Source organism: Tyto alba, unplaced genomic scaffold (genome assembly GCF_018691265.1).
Source record: "Tyto alba isolate M040663 unplaced genomic scaffold, T.alba_DEE_v4.0 Super-Scaffold_10, whole genome shotgun sequence".
NCBI lineage: Eukaryota > Metazoa > Chordata > Aves > Strigiformes > Tytonidae > Tyto > Tyto alba.
In genome coordinates this window covers 2989961-3009736 of record NW_024881262.1, presented here as the reverse complement: position 1 = coordinate 3009736, position 19776 = coordinate 2989961, and the positions used below count along the sequence as shown (strand labels likewise).

General features: G+C 35.5%; 1 protein-coding gene across 3 annotated transcripts in view; it reads left to right on the top strand.

Annotated features, from left to right (window-relative positions):
• The window catches only part of IFT80 (intraflagellar transport 80), a 55774-nt gene extending 37055 nt beyond the window's left edge, over positions 1 to 18719 (top strand). For all 3 annotated transcript variants that reach the window (XM_042793632.1, XM_042793637.1, XM_042793641.1), the window contains exons 11-20: positions 366 to 440; positions 1961 to 2124; positions 6574 to 6638; positions 7449 to 7584; positions 8217 to 8364; positions 9134 to 9305; positions 12242 to 12331; positions 12429 to 12601; positions 13779 to 13902; positions 16734 to 18719. In XM_042793632.1, the coding sequence (XP_042649566.1) occupies positions 366 to 440; positions 1961 to 2124; positions 6574 to 6638; positions 7449 to 7584; positions 8217 to 8364; positions 9134 to 9305; positions 12242 to 12331; positions 12429 to 12601; positions 13779 to 13902; positions 16734 to 16847 (1261 nt within the window). In that variant the 3' untranslated portion in view covers positions 16848 to 18719. The remainder of the gene's footprint in view (positions 1 to 365; positions 441 to 1960; positions 2125 to 6573; positions 6639 to 7448; positions 7585 to 8216; positions 8365 to 9133; positions 9306 to 12241; positions 12332 to 12428; positions 12602 to 13778; positions 13903 to 16733) is intronic.
• Positions 18720 to 19776: the final 1057 nt, after the last annotated feature.

The following is a 19776-nucleotide window of genomic DNA, read 5'->3' as shown; positions in this document are numbered from 1 at the left end:
AAGAGAGGGGCTCTCTCCTACCTCCAGATCACTGTGGAGGAGTTGAACCACGGTTCAGAGATATTTAAAAAATGTGTTTGTTTCATATAAATCTGATTTTGCTGTTTACTAAGACTCCTAGCTCAGCTGCTGCTAGTGTGAAGGGATGCAAAAATGAAGGGAGAAGCATTACTGGATCATACTGCACGGTTATCAGTGTTACTTGGCTTCCTAAATGCTGTTTTCCTTTTGAAAACCTCCCTTTTTAGGAATGTTAGATGATTAAAATGTGTATGCTTTACTTCGTGAATTCAACTTCGTATTTGCAATGGTATGTGAAGATTAGTGGTTTTAACGAATTACGGCTTTTTTTTTTTTTTTTTCAGTACAAAGAACTGGAATACACCACTGATCTTCGACCTGAAGGAAGGAACAGTTAGTTTGATTCTACAAGCAGAAAGGTAGCTAACTTCTTGTAATGCTCACTACTAGATATGAACGTGCACTTCCTAAAACTTCATTGTATAACATAAGCACATGTTGAAATATTAAAAATAGAAACTCTACGGTATCGTTAAGTAACATATAAAGGCTTAGCCATAGGTCTGTGATGGTGGTAATGAATCTTTTTGTACGTTATGTATGTTTATACTCTTATTTATGGAAGAAAGTAGATCTTCTGACATTACACTAACATCTGGGTTTTTTGATCTTTTATATTGCTTTTTTGAACTGGAATATATTTTATATAAATTATCTTAGGTCTCCAATTTTTATTAAAAATATTGCTAGGTATGCCAAATAAAAAGAAATAGTTTAATTTTCCTTACATATCTGTATTTATATTTGCAAGAAATTACTATTTTTTTTTCAGTTTAAAAAACTTAAATCTGTATTTTCTGAAAACGATTTGTCAAAGAGATCTTTACGTGTGCTTTTGTAGAAAGGCTTTTGAAGGACCAAGAATAGGAGCAGAAGTCAAAAATTTGAGTTTTGATTATAGTCTTAATTCTTGTGGACAAATAGTGTTGGACACCTGTTTCAGCAAAGTGCAGCACGATGCTCACTGCATTTTTGAGTGGCCCGGGTGGAACACTTATGTCCTAGTCTACAAAGATACTGCAGTAGAGAACGGGTAAGCAAGTGAACAGGAGTCTGAAGATCAGTTTCCAGATTTGGAGGTTTGTGCTGCTGGTTAATTGTAAATTTTGAAAACACAGCACAGATTCTTTGGCAGTGTAGGTGATCCACAGAAATGAACCTAAGGTTTTGGTAAAACCAGTCTGTGTCGAGAGATGTACGTGCAAACAGTTGTTTGTTGCCAGTGATTAGTAACGTTTACAATAGCTGAGGGTCTAACAACTGGCTTTTTGTTCATGGATGTGTTTTGTGTCTGTGAGCTCTAGATATTGTAGTTACCAAACAGTTACGTTTCTGTAGAACTATTTATGTTCTGTGTAAAAGTTTGGAATGCGTTTCTGCAAAGAAGTTATTTTTCACTGAAGCTCTGCATCATAATAGGTGGTGATCAGGTCATTAAAACTGTTTTCTATTTGCTTTACATTAGTCATACTGAGGGAAATGATACAGGTAATCCTATTTCAAAGCTAGCCGTAAACATTAAAGCTTTCTCACACACGTACACACAGCATTGTCTCATGGCGTGATGTGTGGGGAGTACCGTCTGCTTTGTCATCAGGAGTTATAAGATTTAAATCTTTTAATACCTATGTCAGATGTAATCATAGTGATTCCAGATATTAAATATTTCTCATGGAAGGAGGTAACATGCACAGTAAAACTGAAATCTTCCATAGAGAGCTTTCAGAACATCAACTTTGAAATGTAAGGACTAGAAATGACGTAATTTAACTGAAAACAATTGCAGGATATTAGACAATTACCTTCAAATTGTTGAAACTGTCATCATGATTTTCTGTATTATTCAGTGATTTACTTTTTGGTCGGGGATTTTTTGTAGGCATTTTCTTCTTGTAGATGGTGGAGGACTTTATTTATATTCATATGAAGGAAGATTAATTTCCTCTCCAAAATTTCCAGGAATGAGAACAGACATTTTAAATGCCCAGACAGTATCTCTGAGTAATGATACTCTAGCAGTAAAAGACAAAGCTGATGAAAAGGGTGAGTTCTCCGTTCTAATATTTCCATGTTTGCTAATAATTCATTATGAAGTTTTCTACATCTTTGCATTTAACTTTACTTAGCATAGTTATGGTAAAAAAGAAAGCATGAAGCATAAACAATTTATCTTATGATAAAAAGTAAAGATACTATTTCTTATAAAAGTTAAATAAAATGATGGGTCTTGCTCAACTTTGATATAAAACTTCAATGATATATGTCTCTCAACTTTTCAGTTGTGTGTAATGCATCACAGAACCATGGAATATTTGCAGTAAATACCTGAACGATAGGTTTTCACTCTCTGACATGTGATTTTCTAAAGTAGTACCTCAGCAACTTTTTCTGCTTGACAACTGCTGCTCTTAGAAGCTACCAGTACATATAGGTGTGTTTGATTTTAGTTCTTAGGTGTTCTTTGCTTTAGTTTTTTTGGGGGGGTTGTATCTTTACAGACTGTAAGTTTTATATGCAGCTGCTATGACCATAGTTATAAGGCCGTGATGTTCTGTCTCAGTGTTGTGTTCTTGAAGATTTTTGTGCTCTTAAATTCTGTGTTTTGGCAACAAAAGCACTGTAATTCTAAAACACAACACGGCCAAATGAACTTCAGGTAAATTTTTGCATTGATGAGTGGTACAGGAATGTCTTTTTGACAGTTTTGGTTTTTTTCCCTTTGTTCTATCTCTTGATTCAAATGCGTAAGTTTGCCTATGGAACAATTTACATTTTAAGTGTCTGCTGGAGACAGACACTTCCATTGCTGGAAAACACATGGCACTATGAGTTTTGACTTCATAACTGTGCCATTTATAGGCCATACAAATATTACAATGCAGGGCTGCAGTGCTATCTATAGCTGTATTTCTCCTGCGATATGGCCAGTAAGGGGATTACCAGTGGGAACAACTATGCGCAGGAGGTGCTGTTATTGCAGAGTGAAGCAGTGAAAATGAAAACTTCCTGCCCGTGGTTCCAACTGACACTAACGCAGTCTATTATCTGTAACTCTGTCTGTTATCCTTGACTTAACGATTAGATTTTATACACTTTCAGAATTTTAGAATTCTTTGTCTTGCAGCAAGAAACCACCATATTTGTCTTTTTTGCCATAGAAAAAAACCTTTCAGCGTGAAGTACAGAAGATTCTGGCAGGGAGTTAGCCCTTTAGTACTGATTGCATGGTAGTTTTCTCAGCATATAACCTGCAACTTAAATTACTTGATGAATGAGGAAAACCTTTGTTATGATTCTTTAAAATATCCCTCCCTGAGCAAAAGAAAAATTAGGTGAGGTTCTTCTCACTTGCTTCTTACAAAGCATTTTTGCTACTCTGTATAACTTAAATGTGTTTTTTTCCTTGTACATCCTTATCTTTTGTGTGAGAACAAATACTTTCTTTGTTTTGAATAATTATTTTTAAGAGTAGTAATATGTATTTAATTTTTAAGGAAAATTACTTCAGAAAATATTCTCCTCAAGCACAAAGACATTAAAGCTATCTAAAATAGCTGTGTAATAATTAAAATGGTTTTTAATTAGCAAAATTGTATTTCAGAGTAAATTATTCAGAAGAAAGCACTAGTTTGCAAAAAAAAAAAGGATAAGTAAAAAGTATTTTACTTCTGATCTTTTTTACTCTGTGTGTGTGTGTCTGTATATTACACAACTGTATGTATGTTTGTATATTATTTAATATGTATAACATAGAAATTTTATTTTATTGCCAGATTGACACCCTGATGCAATTAGAATAAAAACAATAGAAATATTTTAAATAGATTGAGGTTATGTAGAAAATACATCCGTAAATATTGACTGCTCTCTGTATGCATGCATATTTAAGATTTTGATGGTAAACCCCCTCCCTTGCCCCGTTCCCTTGCCTTTCTTCCTGAATAGACTGAGGAGCATCTCCATCCTCCAGCCATTCCTGTTAGTGGCCTGAAGGTCATGTCAGCTGGTTCTGCATGCAGGCTAAACTTCATCAAAACTGTAATTTGCAGGGGCTGGGTTTTTGGCTATGTTTTCAAGATAAGCTCTCCAAATGATCCCGTTGATAGGAGCTTCCATCAGGGCAATGAGTTAGGGGAAGGGTTTTTTTTTCTTATTTTAGATACAAACCCTACCAGTAGTGGTAAAAAGCTTCATAGTATGCCAGGACATGGGAAAACAGATTCTTGGCACAGGAAACCGTGGCTTATCTAGGCCTGTTTATTCTTCTCAACTCACCCCAGCAGAAGTGTTTTTTTTCTTTGCCCTATTTTGAGGGCAGGTCTGTTTTTCATAATGCACTGCATTATAGAAATATCTAAGATAGTTCTGTCTGATACAGGAAGCAGTTTACACGTCATAGCATGAAGCTCTCTACAAACTAATTTACTCTGAAACAGAGAGTGCTCTGGCTTGCTGTGCTTCAGTGTCGTTGGTTGGATATTCTTCCTCTTTCAGTAATCTAGAAAAAGGATTGATACCTCTGTGCATACAGTCCTTCCTCCATCTCTGATGAAGCTGGACGAGGGAGGTGATGAGCCTCAAAAGGGAACTGCTGACCCTCGGAGCAGTTACTCCATGATAATAGAACACGTGTGTTGAAAGACACACGGTAGCTGTTCTCTTTCTCTGGATGTTCAAAGTGAGAGAATGCCCTTTGTATCAATTAAAAATAGACATTTTAGGTTCTAAATGATTATAAAGTGATGTGGAGTTTTTCCAGATAGGAAAAAAAAAATCAACTTCAAACTCATTTTCTGAAATACCTTAATAAGCATTGTAGATTAATGAAAAGTTAACCAATTTTACTTGTCGATTAGGTAGAGTGACTTTCTTTAAAACTCTCTTAATCTCACTTCCTATAGCTAGTATAGCAGCAATAAAATTGGCTTGTATAGCTAGATCAAAAGAAATTTCATGCAGGGAGCCGTGCATAAAAGTGAGAAAAATAACACTTCTCAGGAACAACTAGTTTTCTTTTGTCTCTGTAGCGAGCTGCCAACAGCAACACTTGTGCAAAACTCTTTCTTTTCCTCCTCTGCAAACTCCACCGATGCTTTCTGCACACCTGCTCTTACAGTTGGGTTTGGTGTTTTTTCTTTTTTTAATTCTGCCTGTGTAACCATTGACCTCAAACCAACACGCTGTGTCCTAGTGAAAGAAATGCCCAGCAGGATTAACATGTTAACATCGCCATCCTTTGGAATGAACGCGTATGTTCATCTTACATGGCATACTTACAGGTTGAAACCACAGGTGGGGTGTGTTATTGAACATCTGAAATGTTTTTGTCACATCTGTGTTTTCCACGAACTAACACGGAGTCATGTGCTTTAAATTACAGCTGGTGTTCCTTATAACATTACTGGTTTCTCTAATTTTGAATACTCTACATCTGTCTGAATTTGTGTGTATATTCACAGACTATTCATAAAGTGTGTATGAATAGTTTTTGAACACACATGGATGTGTGTGCGTCACACACGCACAAGTACATATAGAGAGACAGAAAGAAAGAAAGAAAGAGAAACTTTATGCAACTTGCAAATTTGAGTCTTCACTGGATATCCCAGAAATACAGCTGGGGGGGGAAGGGGGAGCAGCTTGGAAGTGGGTTTTGTTGTTTGTTTTTTTTTGAGAGTGAGACAGGGAGAGAGTGGAACAGATGGACTTTTGGTAAGATTACAAGAATTTTATATAAAATTCAAGTATATCTGGATAAAGCAGATACTTTTTGAGAAAGCCAGTTATTACTGTATTGTCATTAACTGTATCATCATGACAAGCAGAAACCCTAAACTGTCCTGGAAGAAAATATGCTTAGGGACCACTGTATTAGGAATTCAAAATAGAGCAGATTATGAACAAGATAGAGAATGCTCCTGAAAAATGTTTTACCCAATAGTTCAAAGGACACCTTTCTATATATCTGATACTATTTCCTTTAGGAAAATATATTAGTCAATGGTATCACTTCCTAAACTTTCATATTTATCAAAATTATGGGTTAAGATTGAGTAAATTTTTCAGATAGCCTTGGTAACATGAATTTATTCGGAATGCAGGATATAAGCTTGCATCAGATAGAACTCAGTGTCATTTCTGTAAATAATCATTTGAGCTGTGCTAGGATGTAAGACATTAATTTTCTCAATTCTGTATCAATGTTTCAATGGCTATCAATGCTCTGAAAATAATGGTATTTGAGCATTTTCACAGATCACTCCAATTGCAAAATGAGACTATTGCTAAGCTCAGCAGACTCTGACCGTTGTTTTCCCAACTGTGAGATTCTTTTTTTCACCAGAGTGTGAAAGTCACTGGTAAATCTAGCACACAGTAATAAGTATCCACTTGCAGTAAATTATACTCTGAAAATGAATAGTGGAACTGCTTGAGAAGTCTATGAAGAACTGTTGCTTTTAACTAATAAACCATATAATTTTTTTTCTTCAGTTATCTACATATTTGAAGCTTTATCTGGAAAGCCGTTGGGTGATGGAAAGCCTCTAACCCATAAGGTAAGGCGAAGGATATAATGTCTCTTTTTTAATTATACTTTTATAAATTAAGAATTGACAATGGGTTTCCTCGATAATAGATCTAATAGCCTGTTAAAGGTTTACAATCTTAATAGAAAGGAGCTTGACAACTCCGGCTGACTCTTAGAAAGTAACAAAATTCAGATTCTTTATGCAGTGTCGATGTCCAAAGGGATATATTGCAGGTTGTGCTCAGTTATGGGGGTGTGTTTCACATGTACCTAAGAGTTTGAAACTACGGGTAAGTAGTTTTGGTGTACAGTAAAGCTGAATAGCTGAGTTCCCTTTGCACGTACTCCAAAGCAACTTTTATTAGTGCTGACCTCTTAACACTGAAGAAAAGAACATCAGTGGAAAGTTGTCTGTCTTCAGTCTGAGCTTTTTCTGGTTTTATTTAAAAAATGATTGCCTGAACTGCACTTTATTTTTCTTCGCTTTTCTGGTATACAACAAAAGCAAAATTAGGCAGCTTCTTTGGAGAGAGGAATTAACATTCATCTTCTAGGCAGGTTTTGCTTTGGGACTGCCGTTTGCGTTTCTGTAGTTTTGTGGTAAATTCCTAAACTGCTAACTCTTCTCCATTGCAGTTTTGTTTTAATCTGTGTGAAATTCAATTTATATAATGCTTCATTCAACAAAGAAGGCATACATAAAGTGTCTTCACAATCCAGTTTTTTCAAGAGTTTTGTGCCTTGTTTTTAGTAAAGCATTCATTTGTTTGAATATCACATGCTTTCTGTGATATGAATCTCCAAATAAAAATCAGATATTTTCTTCTTTCCATTTCAGACGGAAATTGTGGAGATTGCTTTGGACCAGAAAGGACTTACAAGTGAAAGAAAAATAGCTTTTATTGATAAGAACAGAGATCTTTACATTACTTCAGTTAAACGGTTTGGGAAAGAACAGAAAATCATCAAAATAGGTAAGAAAAATTCAAAATAACATTTAACTGCATGCTGGCAGGCAATTACTTTTATCTAGTACAAGGGACAGAATTTTGCTTTTTAATTAATATTGAAATTGGACTTGAAAAAACATTAGAAATAGCCCTGTGCCTTTCATAAGATAGTGATAGAAACAATTTTAGTACATTTGATCTAAATTCTGATAATTTTTATATCGGTTACATATAAAGCAGTTAACATTTAATCACATGTTACTGCATTCTGGAGCAAGTAGCTAAGAGAAAATTGGAGAAGGATATATTCCTCAGAATTATTCAATCCAGAATCTTCCAGACATTTTTCTTGCAAATGCAAACTCTTAAGTTTGTAGTGCTTTAAAACAAACTGTAGATAGATGCATGATACAGGAAGTTCTAAGGTGCAGTCTGATCATTGTGTTAATTTTGATCTCCAGTCTCAAAACTGAAGTCCAAAAAACATTATTCTGAAAAGAACTCTCTTACCTTACAAACTAGGGGGTTAAAACCAGTCCTTATAAAAGGAACTAAGAATGACTAATAATTAACTTTTTACTACAGTTTCAGGAAGCGTAAATTTATTTTGAAGTTGCTTGTGAAAATGCGTAACATTCTGTTATCCTTAAACTAAGGGACGATGGTTCAAACTTTGGCTTGGAATGACACGTCTAACATTCTTTGTGGGATTCAGGATACCCATTTTACAGTCTGGTACTACCCCAACACAGTCTATGTAGATAAAGATCTTTTGCCAAAAACTCTGTATGAAAAAGATGCCAGGTAATGTATCCTTTTTGATTGAAACAGCATTATTATGTATTTTAACTAGTTTACTCATTCCTTAAAGAATTACGTGAATTTTGGCAGTTGAAGTAGAAGCCAGGGTTGCAGCTTTCAAAATTCTTTCCACATTACTACTTCTTGATTAGGAAATGAAGAAGTGTTTTATAAGGTATATGATAAAATTTGGACTTGAAATGACGATGCGCAGTTTAAAAATAGAATAGCATCTTCATGCAAAAGCAAAATTTTCATCGCATCTCTTGAAATATTGTCTTAGTTGTTTGTAAAAAGCAAACAAAAAAGATCTCTTTAAAGTCTCTGTTGGAAATGAAAAGTGTCAATGTATTAGGTCACAGATGAGAGTATTTGTAGCTCAGCATGTTTACTTTATGAGTTTACTTAAGCCTCTATACTCTGTGATATGAAATTCTTCATAAAGAATACCTGAATTCATTATTTCATTCTAAGAGTTACGAGAGCCCAAATAGTTTTTAGTGAAAAATGTATTTGAAAATTTTTGCACAAATACCCAGTTGGCATTTGCCTTAAAGCCAGTGAATGTGCGTAACTATAATTTTATTTTTAGAGAACATTACAACTACCTTTTGGACATAACTGTTGAATAACTAGGTGCTTGGATTCTTACATGCTCTGAAAATGAAGTATAATCATGTTGTAATTTTGAAACAAAGTTTTATTTAAATTCCTAATGTTCTTTTTGGTAAGAAAGAAGTGATTATTAACTTACCTTTCTTTCTCTACCCAGTGAATTTAGCAAAAATCCCCAGATTGTACATTTTGTCAGAAATCAAATAACAATTAGAAGAGCAGATGGTTCACTTATTCACCTTAATATCTCACCGTATCCTGCGATTCTTCATGAGTATGTTAGTAGCTCTAAATGGGAAGATGCTGTCAGATTGTGTCGCTTTGTCAAGGTAAATGCTAATTACTGCGACCGTTCAGATACAATTTCACTGTAATATTTATGTTTTCAAGTATTACTTTAATAATGATAATTGCATATCAGATGTTACATCTCATTTCCATTCCTCTTCTTTATTGCTGATTATTTTGGGGCTAGTCATGAAAAATTATGCATTTTTCATAATTATGAAGTTATGTATATGTATATTATGTAATTTTTGTTATAAGTAACAAAAATTCTTACTTTTAGTCACATCAAAGTCTAGATGGATTGAACACAGGTACTCACAGAAGTTAGTAATAAGCTTAAGTTTTTAGCAGTAGGCCTTAATATAACAAACTAAAAATGATCTGCATCTCCACATACAGTTGCCTCATATTTTTTCATATTTTATTTCACTTGTTTTTTGTTTGTTTGTTTTCCTTTGCTTTCTTTTGTATGTATTTAGGCAATAGCAACAGATGAGGTGAGTCTGGTAGTCTTTAAAACAGACAAACAAAAATACTCCCAAACCCTGCTTCCTTTCCCTCATTTACTTCTAGGAAAAGAGTTTAGCACTTCCATGTGATTATCATGACCTTAAATGTGTATTTAAAATAATTTTGTATTTGCATTATTAAGTCAATACACATCCAGATAACTTGGGTTTTATAACAATTTTTATTTTGCAATGTTACCCCTTTAATAGTAGGCTTTTATTCCAGGATTTGGCACTGGGAACTAGGATTTCAAATTTCAAATGCAGTTGTTATGTTAACTTTTTTGAGTAATCTAAATGCATCATCTTTAAAAATAAAACATCTGTATTGGGTAGTAATATAATATTTTTGATTAATATGATGGTTTTCTAATTCAAGGATTTTTTTTGGTCAGACTTCTCATGCATCCTCTTCATTTTTTATGCGTAGAGTCATCTAATGAGTTTAGTCATACTTAAAAGGAAAAATGTTAAAAATCCTTGGTGCTTTTTTAATGAAATCCCAATATTGGTATCATGTTTTTTCACTGTCCTTGTTTTGTGAGATTTTCCTCACTAGTCTGTATCTGTCAACAAGTGAGGAGGGCCTTTCTCTCAAGAAAGACTGTAGTAGAATCTTTATTTTCAGTGTGAGGAATATTCACATCATCTGGTTTTGAGCATCTAAGTTAGGTACGTAGGTCTCAGTCTTTGAAGACTTCTCCTTTCCATTGATTCACAAAAGAAAGATTTTGCCTTTGGTAGAAGGTAATCAATCTTAACCAGCCAACCTAAACTAGATGGTGTGAATATAGTTTCTATTCCAGAATTTGTGTTTTGTTTGGGCTGAGGGATGACCTGGAATACCCTTACACCAAGGTAAACACAGAGCCATCACAGCTGGTCTTGCCTTGAGTACTTCGTTTATCTTTCACGATTCCTAAACTCTTCATGGAGATACAGGGCAATTTTGTTGATTTTGGCAACCCAGGTAGACAGTTCAAAGTATTTCCAGTCAGTAATGAGAAAATGGACCATCTTTCTGAGGAGAGAGAGAACAACAAGACCTGTTGTTGAAAAACTCCTAGAAACTTGGGTTTCTTGAATAATTTCAGGCTGAGCTTTCAGCATTTTGTCACCTAATTTTCTAAATAGTAGAGAACTGGGAAGAGAACGTGACAAAGATTTTATGAGCATTTGATTCTCTGAACAATTTTAATTCTCCCAAATTACAGGCTACCAGCAGGAGGGCTTAGCTTGTCCTGAATCATGGTAAAGAGTAGGAGCACTGCAGAGATGGTGATAGTGAAACCACAGCCTTAGGCTGAACTACTGTATTTCATTGACTTCAGTGGGTCTTACCAGTTTTGTTTCATACAAAAGCAATGCTGAGAAAGGGCATGGGAATATGTTTAGAGTATACTCAGTGTAGCTGGTTTTAGTCTGATTTAAATCAATAGTAATCCTATGCTGCTTCTAAAAACCTATTCACGTTGCAGAGTGGGTGTTTTCAAATTTCTTATTGAACATATTTGACAAAAATACTAAAACCCACTTAATTCCTAGAGTGCACGTGGACTAACTAGTGTATTCAAAATTATACTTTGCCTGCCTGACCTAGAGTTTTCAGATGTGGTAGCCTAAACTGTATTAACTAATATGTTTTAGTAGCATGTCTTCGTCATAATGTTGTCAGACTTGAAAAGGGAAGGTATCAAAATGTCAGGATCTTCCTAAATCTTTTTCTGAGATAGTGGTGTTTCCTTAAGGTTGTGTAAAGAAAATGAAGGGAAAGAAAAAAAAAAAAAAGGTTAGGAGTCATGAAAATAGAAAATAAGGGTGTAATATTATTATTACCACTAAGTTTTTTCTAATTCTTAATTCTAAACATAAAATGTACTGAAAATATCACAAATGAGACAGAGCTTCGGAAGCTCTTACTTACTTTTCAGCAGGCTCATAGTCTGTTCTACAGTCAAGTAATTTTTTTTCCTTTCTCTTTCATTTGTAGTAATTTATGATAAATGTACAATTATTGTTATTGTCAGCATTGTGGTTCCAGTAGCGTTATTTGTGAAGCCAGGTTGAGATGAGACAGGTTAAAATAATTTTTTTAACCACAACCAGTGCTTTGGTTTCCAGCATAGTTCCACAAGTAGTGATGGGGACACTGGTGATGAGGTGGTATTATGGCAAGAGTTCATTACTGGCTGGGATGCTGCAAGCTAGTAATTCATTCAGCCACACTGTCAGTCTTGGCTGATCATATCATCACTGGTTTTATAATGAAGGAGTTCTGAGAAATAATTAAGTAGTGACTTTCTAATGAGAGACTTAGACCACGGTGCCATAAATGGCATACTGAGAAATGTTGTATTGTTATACATTATTTTCAGGACTTGTGTACTTCCTTTGAGAAGTCATTTTTAGCATGATAATAAATATTTGAAAATTTAGGAGTTGCTTTTTTTTTTTTTTTTTAATTTCAGAATCAAACTATGTGGGCATGTTTGGCTGCTATGGCGGTTGCGAACAAAGACATGGCTACGGCAGAAATCGCCTATGCATCAATTGGTGAGGTAAGGAAATGGTGTTCTTTATTTCCAGTTAAGTTGTTGCAAAGTTAATTTTATTAATTATTTTCTCTTATTAAAGTATTGTACATCTCGTTAACAGATTGACAAAGTTCAGTATATCAATTCCATCAAAGATCTTCCATCGAAAGAGTCGAGGATGGCTCATATACTGCTGTTCAGTGGAAACACCCAAGAAGCTGAAACCCTGCTGCTTCAAACAGGCCTTATTTATCAAGCTATTCAAGTCAACATTAATCTTTACAATTGGGACAGGTAGTATTTCTTCAAACACAGTATGTTTATAAGCAGTCTTACTGAGGTAACCTGTAAATTATTTAGATGGGTTGTTTTATTGCAGATACTTAGCTAACTCATTTCCTATCCATAATTGCCCAGAGCTGTAAAAAGATGAAGTAAAACTTATCCTGACAATAACCAAAATAGTAACTTTTTCTCTGTCATATTTAGAAGATACAAATATTCTGTGATAAAAGTCCAAAACATGCTTGGAAGCATTTTTAAATAACATTTTGCTTTTTCATTATTGTTAACACAGAGAAGGCCTTAGTAATACCTCAAACTGTATGTGACCCTCAAAGAATTAAGGCTGTTTTGAAATGCCTTGTTGCTAAAAATAGATACGTGGCTATTCAGACTCCCAGCACTGTGTAGGTGGATGAAATATGAATTAGGCCTGAGAAAACAAAGTAGGAATTTCTCCTTTAAACAAAAACCCACGTTTTCTAACAGAATCTTCTGAAGCCATTTACTACTAATTTCTGTGCTATTATATTCATATCACTGTGGGCAAAAAGTTGTTTTTTCCCCCCACATTTCCACGGCTTTTATTATGTGGCCTAATATGTGTCATCTAAAAACTGTGTATATCAGACATAAGTATTCCTTATGCCATTGAGAAAAAAAAACAGATGTGAGAGTAATCGATTACACTAATCCAGTGACTAATCTTTCCCGCCTATAGAATAGTAGTAAATGCTGTGTAGCACATGCCATAAATGTGTATTATGACACTGTTCAGAAGCAATTCCTGACTGTAATAAAGTTATTAGGAATTATTACTTTTGCCTCTTTACTTTGAGTAAAGAGAGTGAGCGCTTTGAGAGTGCTAAACTCTAAAATAAAAACTAAACTCTAAAATAAAAAATAAAAGGATCCCTGTTGTCAAACTCCAATGCTGTGATGAGGTTGTCAACAGAAATAATTGTTGGATGTTTTTCACAGCATGCCTCATAAATTAGAGACTCTCCTTCGCTGGCTACTTTTAACCTCCTGTGACTGATACTAATGTAAAACTGCTTGGCACTATAGATTAGGAATCTTTGCCTGCAGCCCAAACGCTTTTCAGCGTATCGTTTTGCAAAACCATGGTGATTGTAGTTGTGCCAGAGCGTTTGTATAGCCTGACAAGCCCATTTCTGTTTTATTCCAGGGCTCTAGAACTAGCAGTAAAGCACAAGACACATGTTGACACAGTCCTGGCTTATCGACAAAAGTTCCTAGAGGACTTTGGTAAAAAAGAAACGAACAAAAGATTTTTGCAATATGCAGAAGGTGTAAGTATTCCTCGAAATTATTCCTACAGCTTTATGTTAGCCTGCTCTTTGTTGCCAGTTTGGGAGATGGGGGCGGAAATTGCTCTTCCGTTTTCCTTCTTTGGTTCAAATGTGGACACAAATCTTAAGATTTTACATCCAAGTACAAGTTCATAGCTTGATGTGTGGCTACTTGGCTAGTAATAGTTGTGTGTGTGTTTGATTTGAAGGCACGGATATGGAATCTGTAGGTTTAGTATCTGGCAAGGATTATACAAATGAAGGCACAGTTGTTTTCTATAAACAGGGAGCTAGACCTTAGTATGGTTGAATTTGTACCTCTTAAATATCTTCAACATTTTAATGTAATTTTATGGATAGCAACAATAACAAACTTTGAAGGTATCCAGATATATAGTAAGAGTAAACTACGGAGTGTTTTGCCAAATATGATAAATAGCTAAATATACAATTTCATCAAACCGCTGGAAACCCTCTTCCATCATCAGTTAGGTCATTTCAATTTATTAGCATTTCACAGATCTTAAAGACTGAAGGCAGATTTTACAGTTCATGTGCTAGAAGTATCTTAGATTCCACTGGAGAACTTCTGCGCGTTGCCTTTATGAGAAGCACCCACACGTGCACCTCAGACAGTAATTTCATGGAGCTTATGTCCTTCCTGCTCTTCCCTTTGCTGTTCCTAAGCGTTCTGAGGATGAAACTACGAGAAGAGACGTGTACTTTGACTGTGTTGGATCCTTTCATTCATTGTAGCAGATGGCTCAGGAAATACATCCGAGCTGTTAGCTCAGATCCTTTAATTGGACAGTGCCCATTACACTTACAATAAAGCTCGATTTCTAATGTAAGTCATCAGCTTTTAGCACTTCTAAGGATGTTTCATTTCCTAAGCAAGACTAAAAGTCTGCACAATATCTGGCCCCTCAATGATCCATTCTGCAGTACTTTACCCGGAAAATACAGAAAGATAACAGAACAGATTCCAAGCACTCTCATCGTGCAGCAATTTTGACTGCTGTGCTGGAATTATGTTTGCTGCATACTTTAAACCTATTATTGAGCAAAAGTCATGTTAATCCCCTGATGCTTCTGAAAGAGACTTTTTAGATAATACTGTCTTGTCTTTAAATCACCAAGAAAGCCGTAGTTTCTGGAAGGTTTCCTAAGCAATAACACGTTCTCAGTGACAAGGTGTGAGCAGAGTGATGCAAGTGGAGCCGGTTTCACCTTACACTTAGTCTTGAAACTTAAGTTTCAGACTCCAGAAGGTTTCTGGAGTAAAGAAGACCTTTTCCACATCCATGTTCTGGAGGTATTGTCTACTAGATCTGAAACGAGGAGGGAACCTACTTAATGAAGTGGATTTTAACCTCTTGGCTATGGTGGTAACTAAATTTGTAATGCAGCCTGTTAGACTCGTATAGCAAAGACAGAAGGAAACATTAAGGGCATCCAAGAGAAAGAAAGATTTTGTGCTGCTTTTCCTTCTCAGGGAAAAAAAAATGGTCTTGCTTTCCCTCACACCACCTAAAACTCCTTCAGGCTTAAGTAGGGAGTTCTTGAGTCTTTTCTATACTGCAGCTGAAACCACTGATCTGCAATCAGATACGAAATCTAAACAATGTGCTTAGTTGTTATATCTCACGTCTTTTATATATAAGGTATTATGAACCTAAGATGTATACTGAGAATCCGTATCTTGGCAGTTACTAGGTGTCACTGGCAAGGGTTGTTGCCTTCACTGGCAAGTAGCTTGCTGGGCTAGATGGCAGAATTAGCCCGATCCATGGTATGTTTAGCATCTGTGTGACATCTGTTAAAGCAAACACATTCTTTCTTAGAGCTCCATAAAGATTTCAGTCATCAGATCCAAAGCACCTGGACCCAGTAAAGGCATCCTGAATTGAGGGATTAACCTTTTCACATGAGAATGTGGGTATTGCAGTTACATCTTCCCTCGCAGAGAATCTTCCTTGTTATTTCATGACTTAGTTAACAGAGTAACAGCTACTCTGAAAATTCCCTGTGCGGCAGTTGAGATTTTTTTCCCATCCCATCTTTGACAGTCTTAATTCTCTTTGTGATTATATTTTTGCCCAGTTTTTGGTCAGGTTTTTATGGTCACCAAATGCACCATGATCCACTCTTTCTTGTCAAGCATTTTTGGAAAGACAGACAACTGTTGTACCCCACTGGACCATGGATATCGTACTATATCTATTGTCTGAAGTTTCACTGAAATGGAATACAGCCAGAAGATGATGATTCCCTGCAGCTGGTGGAATGCCAAGATAAAGTTAAAACATTTACTGATGTAGAAGACAAATTTCAAGCAGAAATCTGATTTCTGTTATATCAGATAACTAGTGTAATATGCTGTCAGTTTACTTAGTGGACTTTAGGTGCAGTCAGAAGACATCACTGCATGTAGTATTGATAAAGGGCTGTATTCTCAGTAATAGGACACAGATGTCATTACCCTTAAATTAGATGGAAGTTGATCCAAGTTATTTTTGTGTTTTAATGTTTTTGGTTTGTTTTTTTTTTTTTTTTGCCAGACACAATGAGATGTATGTGTATTTGTTAAAAAAATATTAAGCTTGGTTTATTTTAAAGGTGGAAAGCTCAGTTTGTTAGAACTGTGCCTTCATACATTCCATTACTATAAGTTGTCACTTATACATGAAGAACTACATAATGATTGACACAGTCACTTTGTAATTCAAATTTTTCTCTTAGTGAAAAATTGTTCTCTTAGTGAATAGCTATCTGTTTGACCTCTACATAATGTAGTTGACCGCTGCGTACTCGTTTTTCTGTTCTTACAGCTGGAAGTTGATTGGAATAAAATCAAAGCCAAAATAGAGATGGAAATTGCTAAAGAAAGAGAACGAGCAGCGACCAGTCCTGCCACAAGAGCTAGTGTAACCATACAGCAGTAACTGTCCTTTTTCGTCACCTTAATGAGTGCTTCTTGAATATTTTGCACCAGTATATTTTGATGAACATAAATCAAAAAAAAAAAAAACCCACAGCAAACATTTTGCAGGAAACAGGAGTGAGAATTGCTGTAGTTCTTGTTAATTGTTGGATGATAGGCAGAATTATTTATTTACTACAGTCTCATTTGGAGCTGGGTTTTATATTCTGATGCCCTAGCTCCAGTTAGTAGCTACACTGTAGCCCATAATACATGTATGAGAAAAAAGGGAAATTAACTTTTGTCTTTCCATTAGTGGCTGTTAAATTTTCATTGCCATTAAGATTATTTAACTTTGGTTGCCTCTAATTACGTACTAATTTCCCTGTCTTTAATCACCTAGTTAAGTAGTTTGGTTATTTCTTCAACCTTGGGGACCTCTGAAAAGATTTACTTAAATTGCCCTAGCAAATTTAACAGACTGTAAGTTTTGAAAATTGAAAAAGGGTCTTGTACCTATAAAGTGCAAAAGAATATTTCACTTGTTACAGTAATACATATTTCTGGTAGTACATACATACTAACAAGTTCTTCAGTAGATGATTTCAGATTACTTCAGCAACTCAGGTTTGTCACTGTAGCAAACTGTTTAGCAATAAAGGGTATTTTCTGAGATAATAAAAATTGTTTAAAATACTGTGGAATGTGCTTTGAATGTTTGAAGTAGCAAAAGGTGTTGGTTGGTTTTGTAGCATCTAGCACATATAATTGACAACAATATTCAGAGCTTCCTTAGAGTTAAAATACCTTATTAATTTAAAATAAGGAAGAGCTTTCCACTTATTTTTTCTGCCCAAAGCACTTGATTTGAAAATATTGTTCTTACAATTGTGTTATTTCATCAAAATATACTTTCCTTTGTTTTACATATGAAAGTGGCTGCGTATGTTAAATGTTCTTTGCAGAAGTCCTTTGCATTATAAATAAGTGAGCAGATTACTCATAATTGACATTGTATAATATGTGTCTTTCAGATGTTACCATCAAAATGTTAAATATCTGTGTATCTGGCAAATTTCTTCTGTTTTATAAATCATTATATGGCACTTTTTTGCATAGTTCATAAATTTCTTAATAAAAACAAGTAAGGAGGTTTTTTTGTAAATATATCTAACAGGTGATGCATTAGGTGATCTCCATTGATCAACCCGGCTGCTAAATAAAACAACATTTTTGATGTAGCTCATTTGAAGCTCCACACTAATCTGGTGCGCTGACGTGTGGCAAAGTGAACACCTTCACCTTCCATTGACTTGCAGAAAGCACTTACTAGTTCCTGAATTGTGCCCAAAATATCACTAATGGCAAGCATTTAATGTTACATTTATGAAGCCTGGCTCTGATTTGTAATGCAATTTTTGAAGAGCAGTTTAGTGGTGAGACAGAGTTCACGGTTGCAGCTCAGTCTTGCTCTTTCATTCTTGGGCCAGCTGGAAGTACAGCAGAGGCAGCAAATTAAAAATGCCTGGTGCAACAATTAACCATTGCAAAGGCTGAGGTGAGGCAGTGGAATGGGTGCCATGCTTGCAAGGGTGCTGTCTTTGGCTGCCCTTCAGGTTGATGTCGAGGTCATTCGTGGAAAGTGGTACCACGGTGCTTGAAGCTGGATCTCCGTGTCTCAATGGGAAGGGTGGTATTTGTAGGTGATGGGAAAGGCTGTTGAGTTCCCAGGCCAAAGCACAAAAAAAGACCTTAAGGTATTTATCGCTGATCAGATCTCTCTTTTTTTCCACACACATCCAGTCCTGAACTGTGTGCTGTGCTGAGCATGTTTGTGTTAAATAGAAAAACAAAGAACAGAAAACAAAGCAAAATAAATATTTTGGATAAAGCACCCTTATTCTTTATTTTCACCAGGTTCTAATATGTGCTATGATAACCTGGTACAATTCTGACCTTGCGCATGAAATCTAAATTTCAGAATATTCTTAGAAGAAAACATCCTTATATGGTTTACCTGGGATTGTTGCAGGGTTTTTACATGTCACAGTTTCAATTCCCAGAAAAGTGCCATCTGTACCCAGTTTGAGATAATTTTGTGCTGGTTTGCCTGGGGGTTTGAAAGTTCTGCATTGTGTTTGTAGCTGTTTTCAATCATTTCCAATAGTTCATTTAAGGACATCTATTAAGTAAAAAGAAGTACCAGGAGAACAGCAACGTTTCAAGTATTTTCATAGCAAACTGCAGCAAACACTGTGTATCTGCTTCACTGGGCCATCTCTGATGTGTTCAGGTAAGATTGGCATCTTAGCAAGTGCAAAGAAAGGTCAAAAGTACTTTCCCGCTACTTGTTGTATTTGTGTCATATTACCTCCTTGTCCAAAACCTGATTTAAAACCTTCCAGAGCTGTAAATGAATTAGCCAATCAGTTACTGGGTGCACTGTTGTCCGGGGCAAGAATACTGATTCTTCAATGATTTAAGAATACCTGTTTTAAAAACAGATAGCACCCTATTTACTTATTGACCGTTGTCCTGGTTTTGGCTGGGAGAGAGTTAATTTTCTTCCTGAACATCATAAACCTATTTAAGAAGTAGAGGTTAACAGGAATGCAATGTAATGGTTTTAGTTGCTGTTAAGGTGGATCGGTTATTCAAATATAACCCCAATTTTGCCATAGCAGGCTGGGTGTTGTAGTTCATATACTTCATTTGTCCTTGACTGCAGTAGATTCTCTCTGGTTGCAAGAAGGGAGATTCAAATGGGAATGTGAAAAACATATCTAAGTGATGTAAAAGTAAAAGCCAAGACAAGTGTTTAAAAGCCATAATTGAATTAGCAATATGCTGAAAAGATGTTGTGTGCATTAGGTACACTTCTGTCTTTTGAACTTTCAAACATTACAAAGGTTGCACTTGGCTCACTTTGCACGTGGGCTTGTAAACGGCAT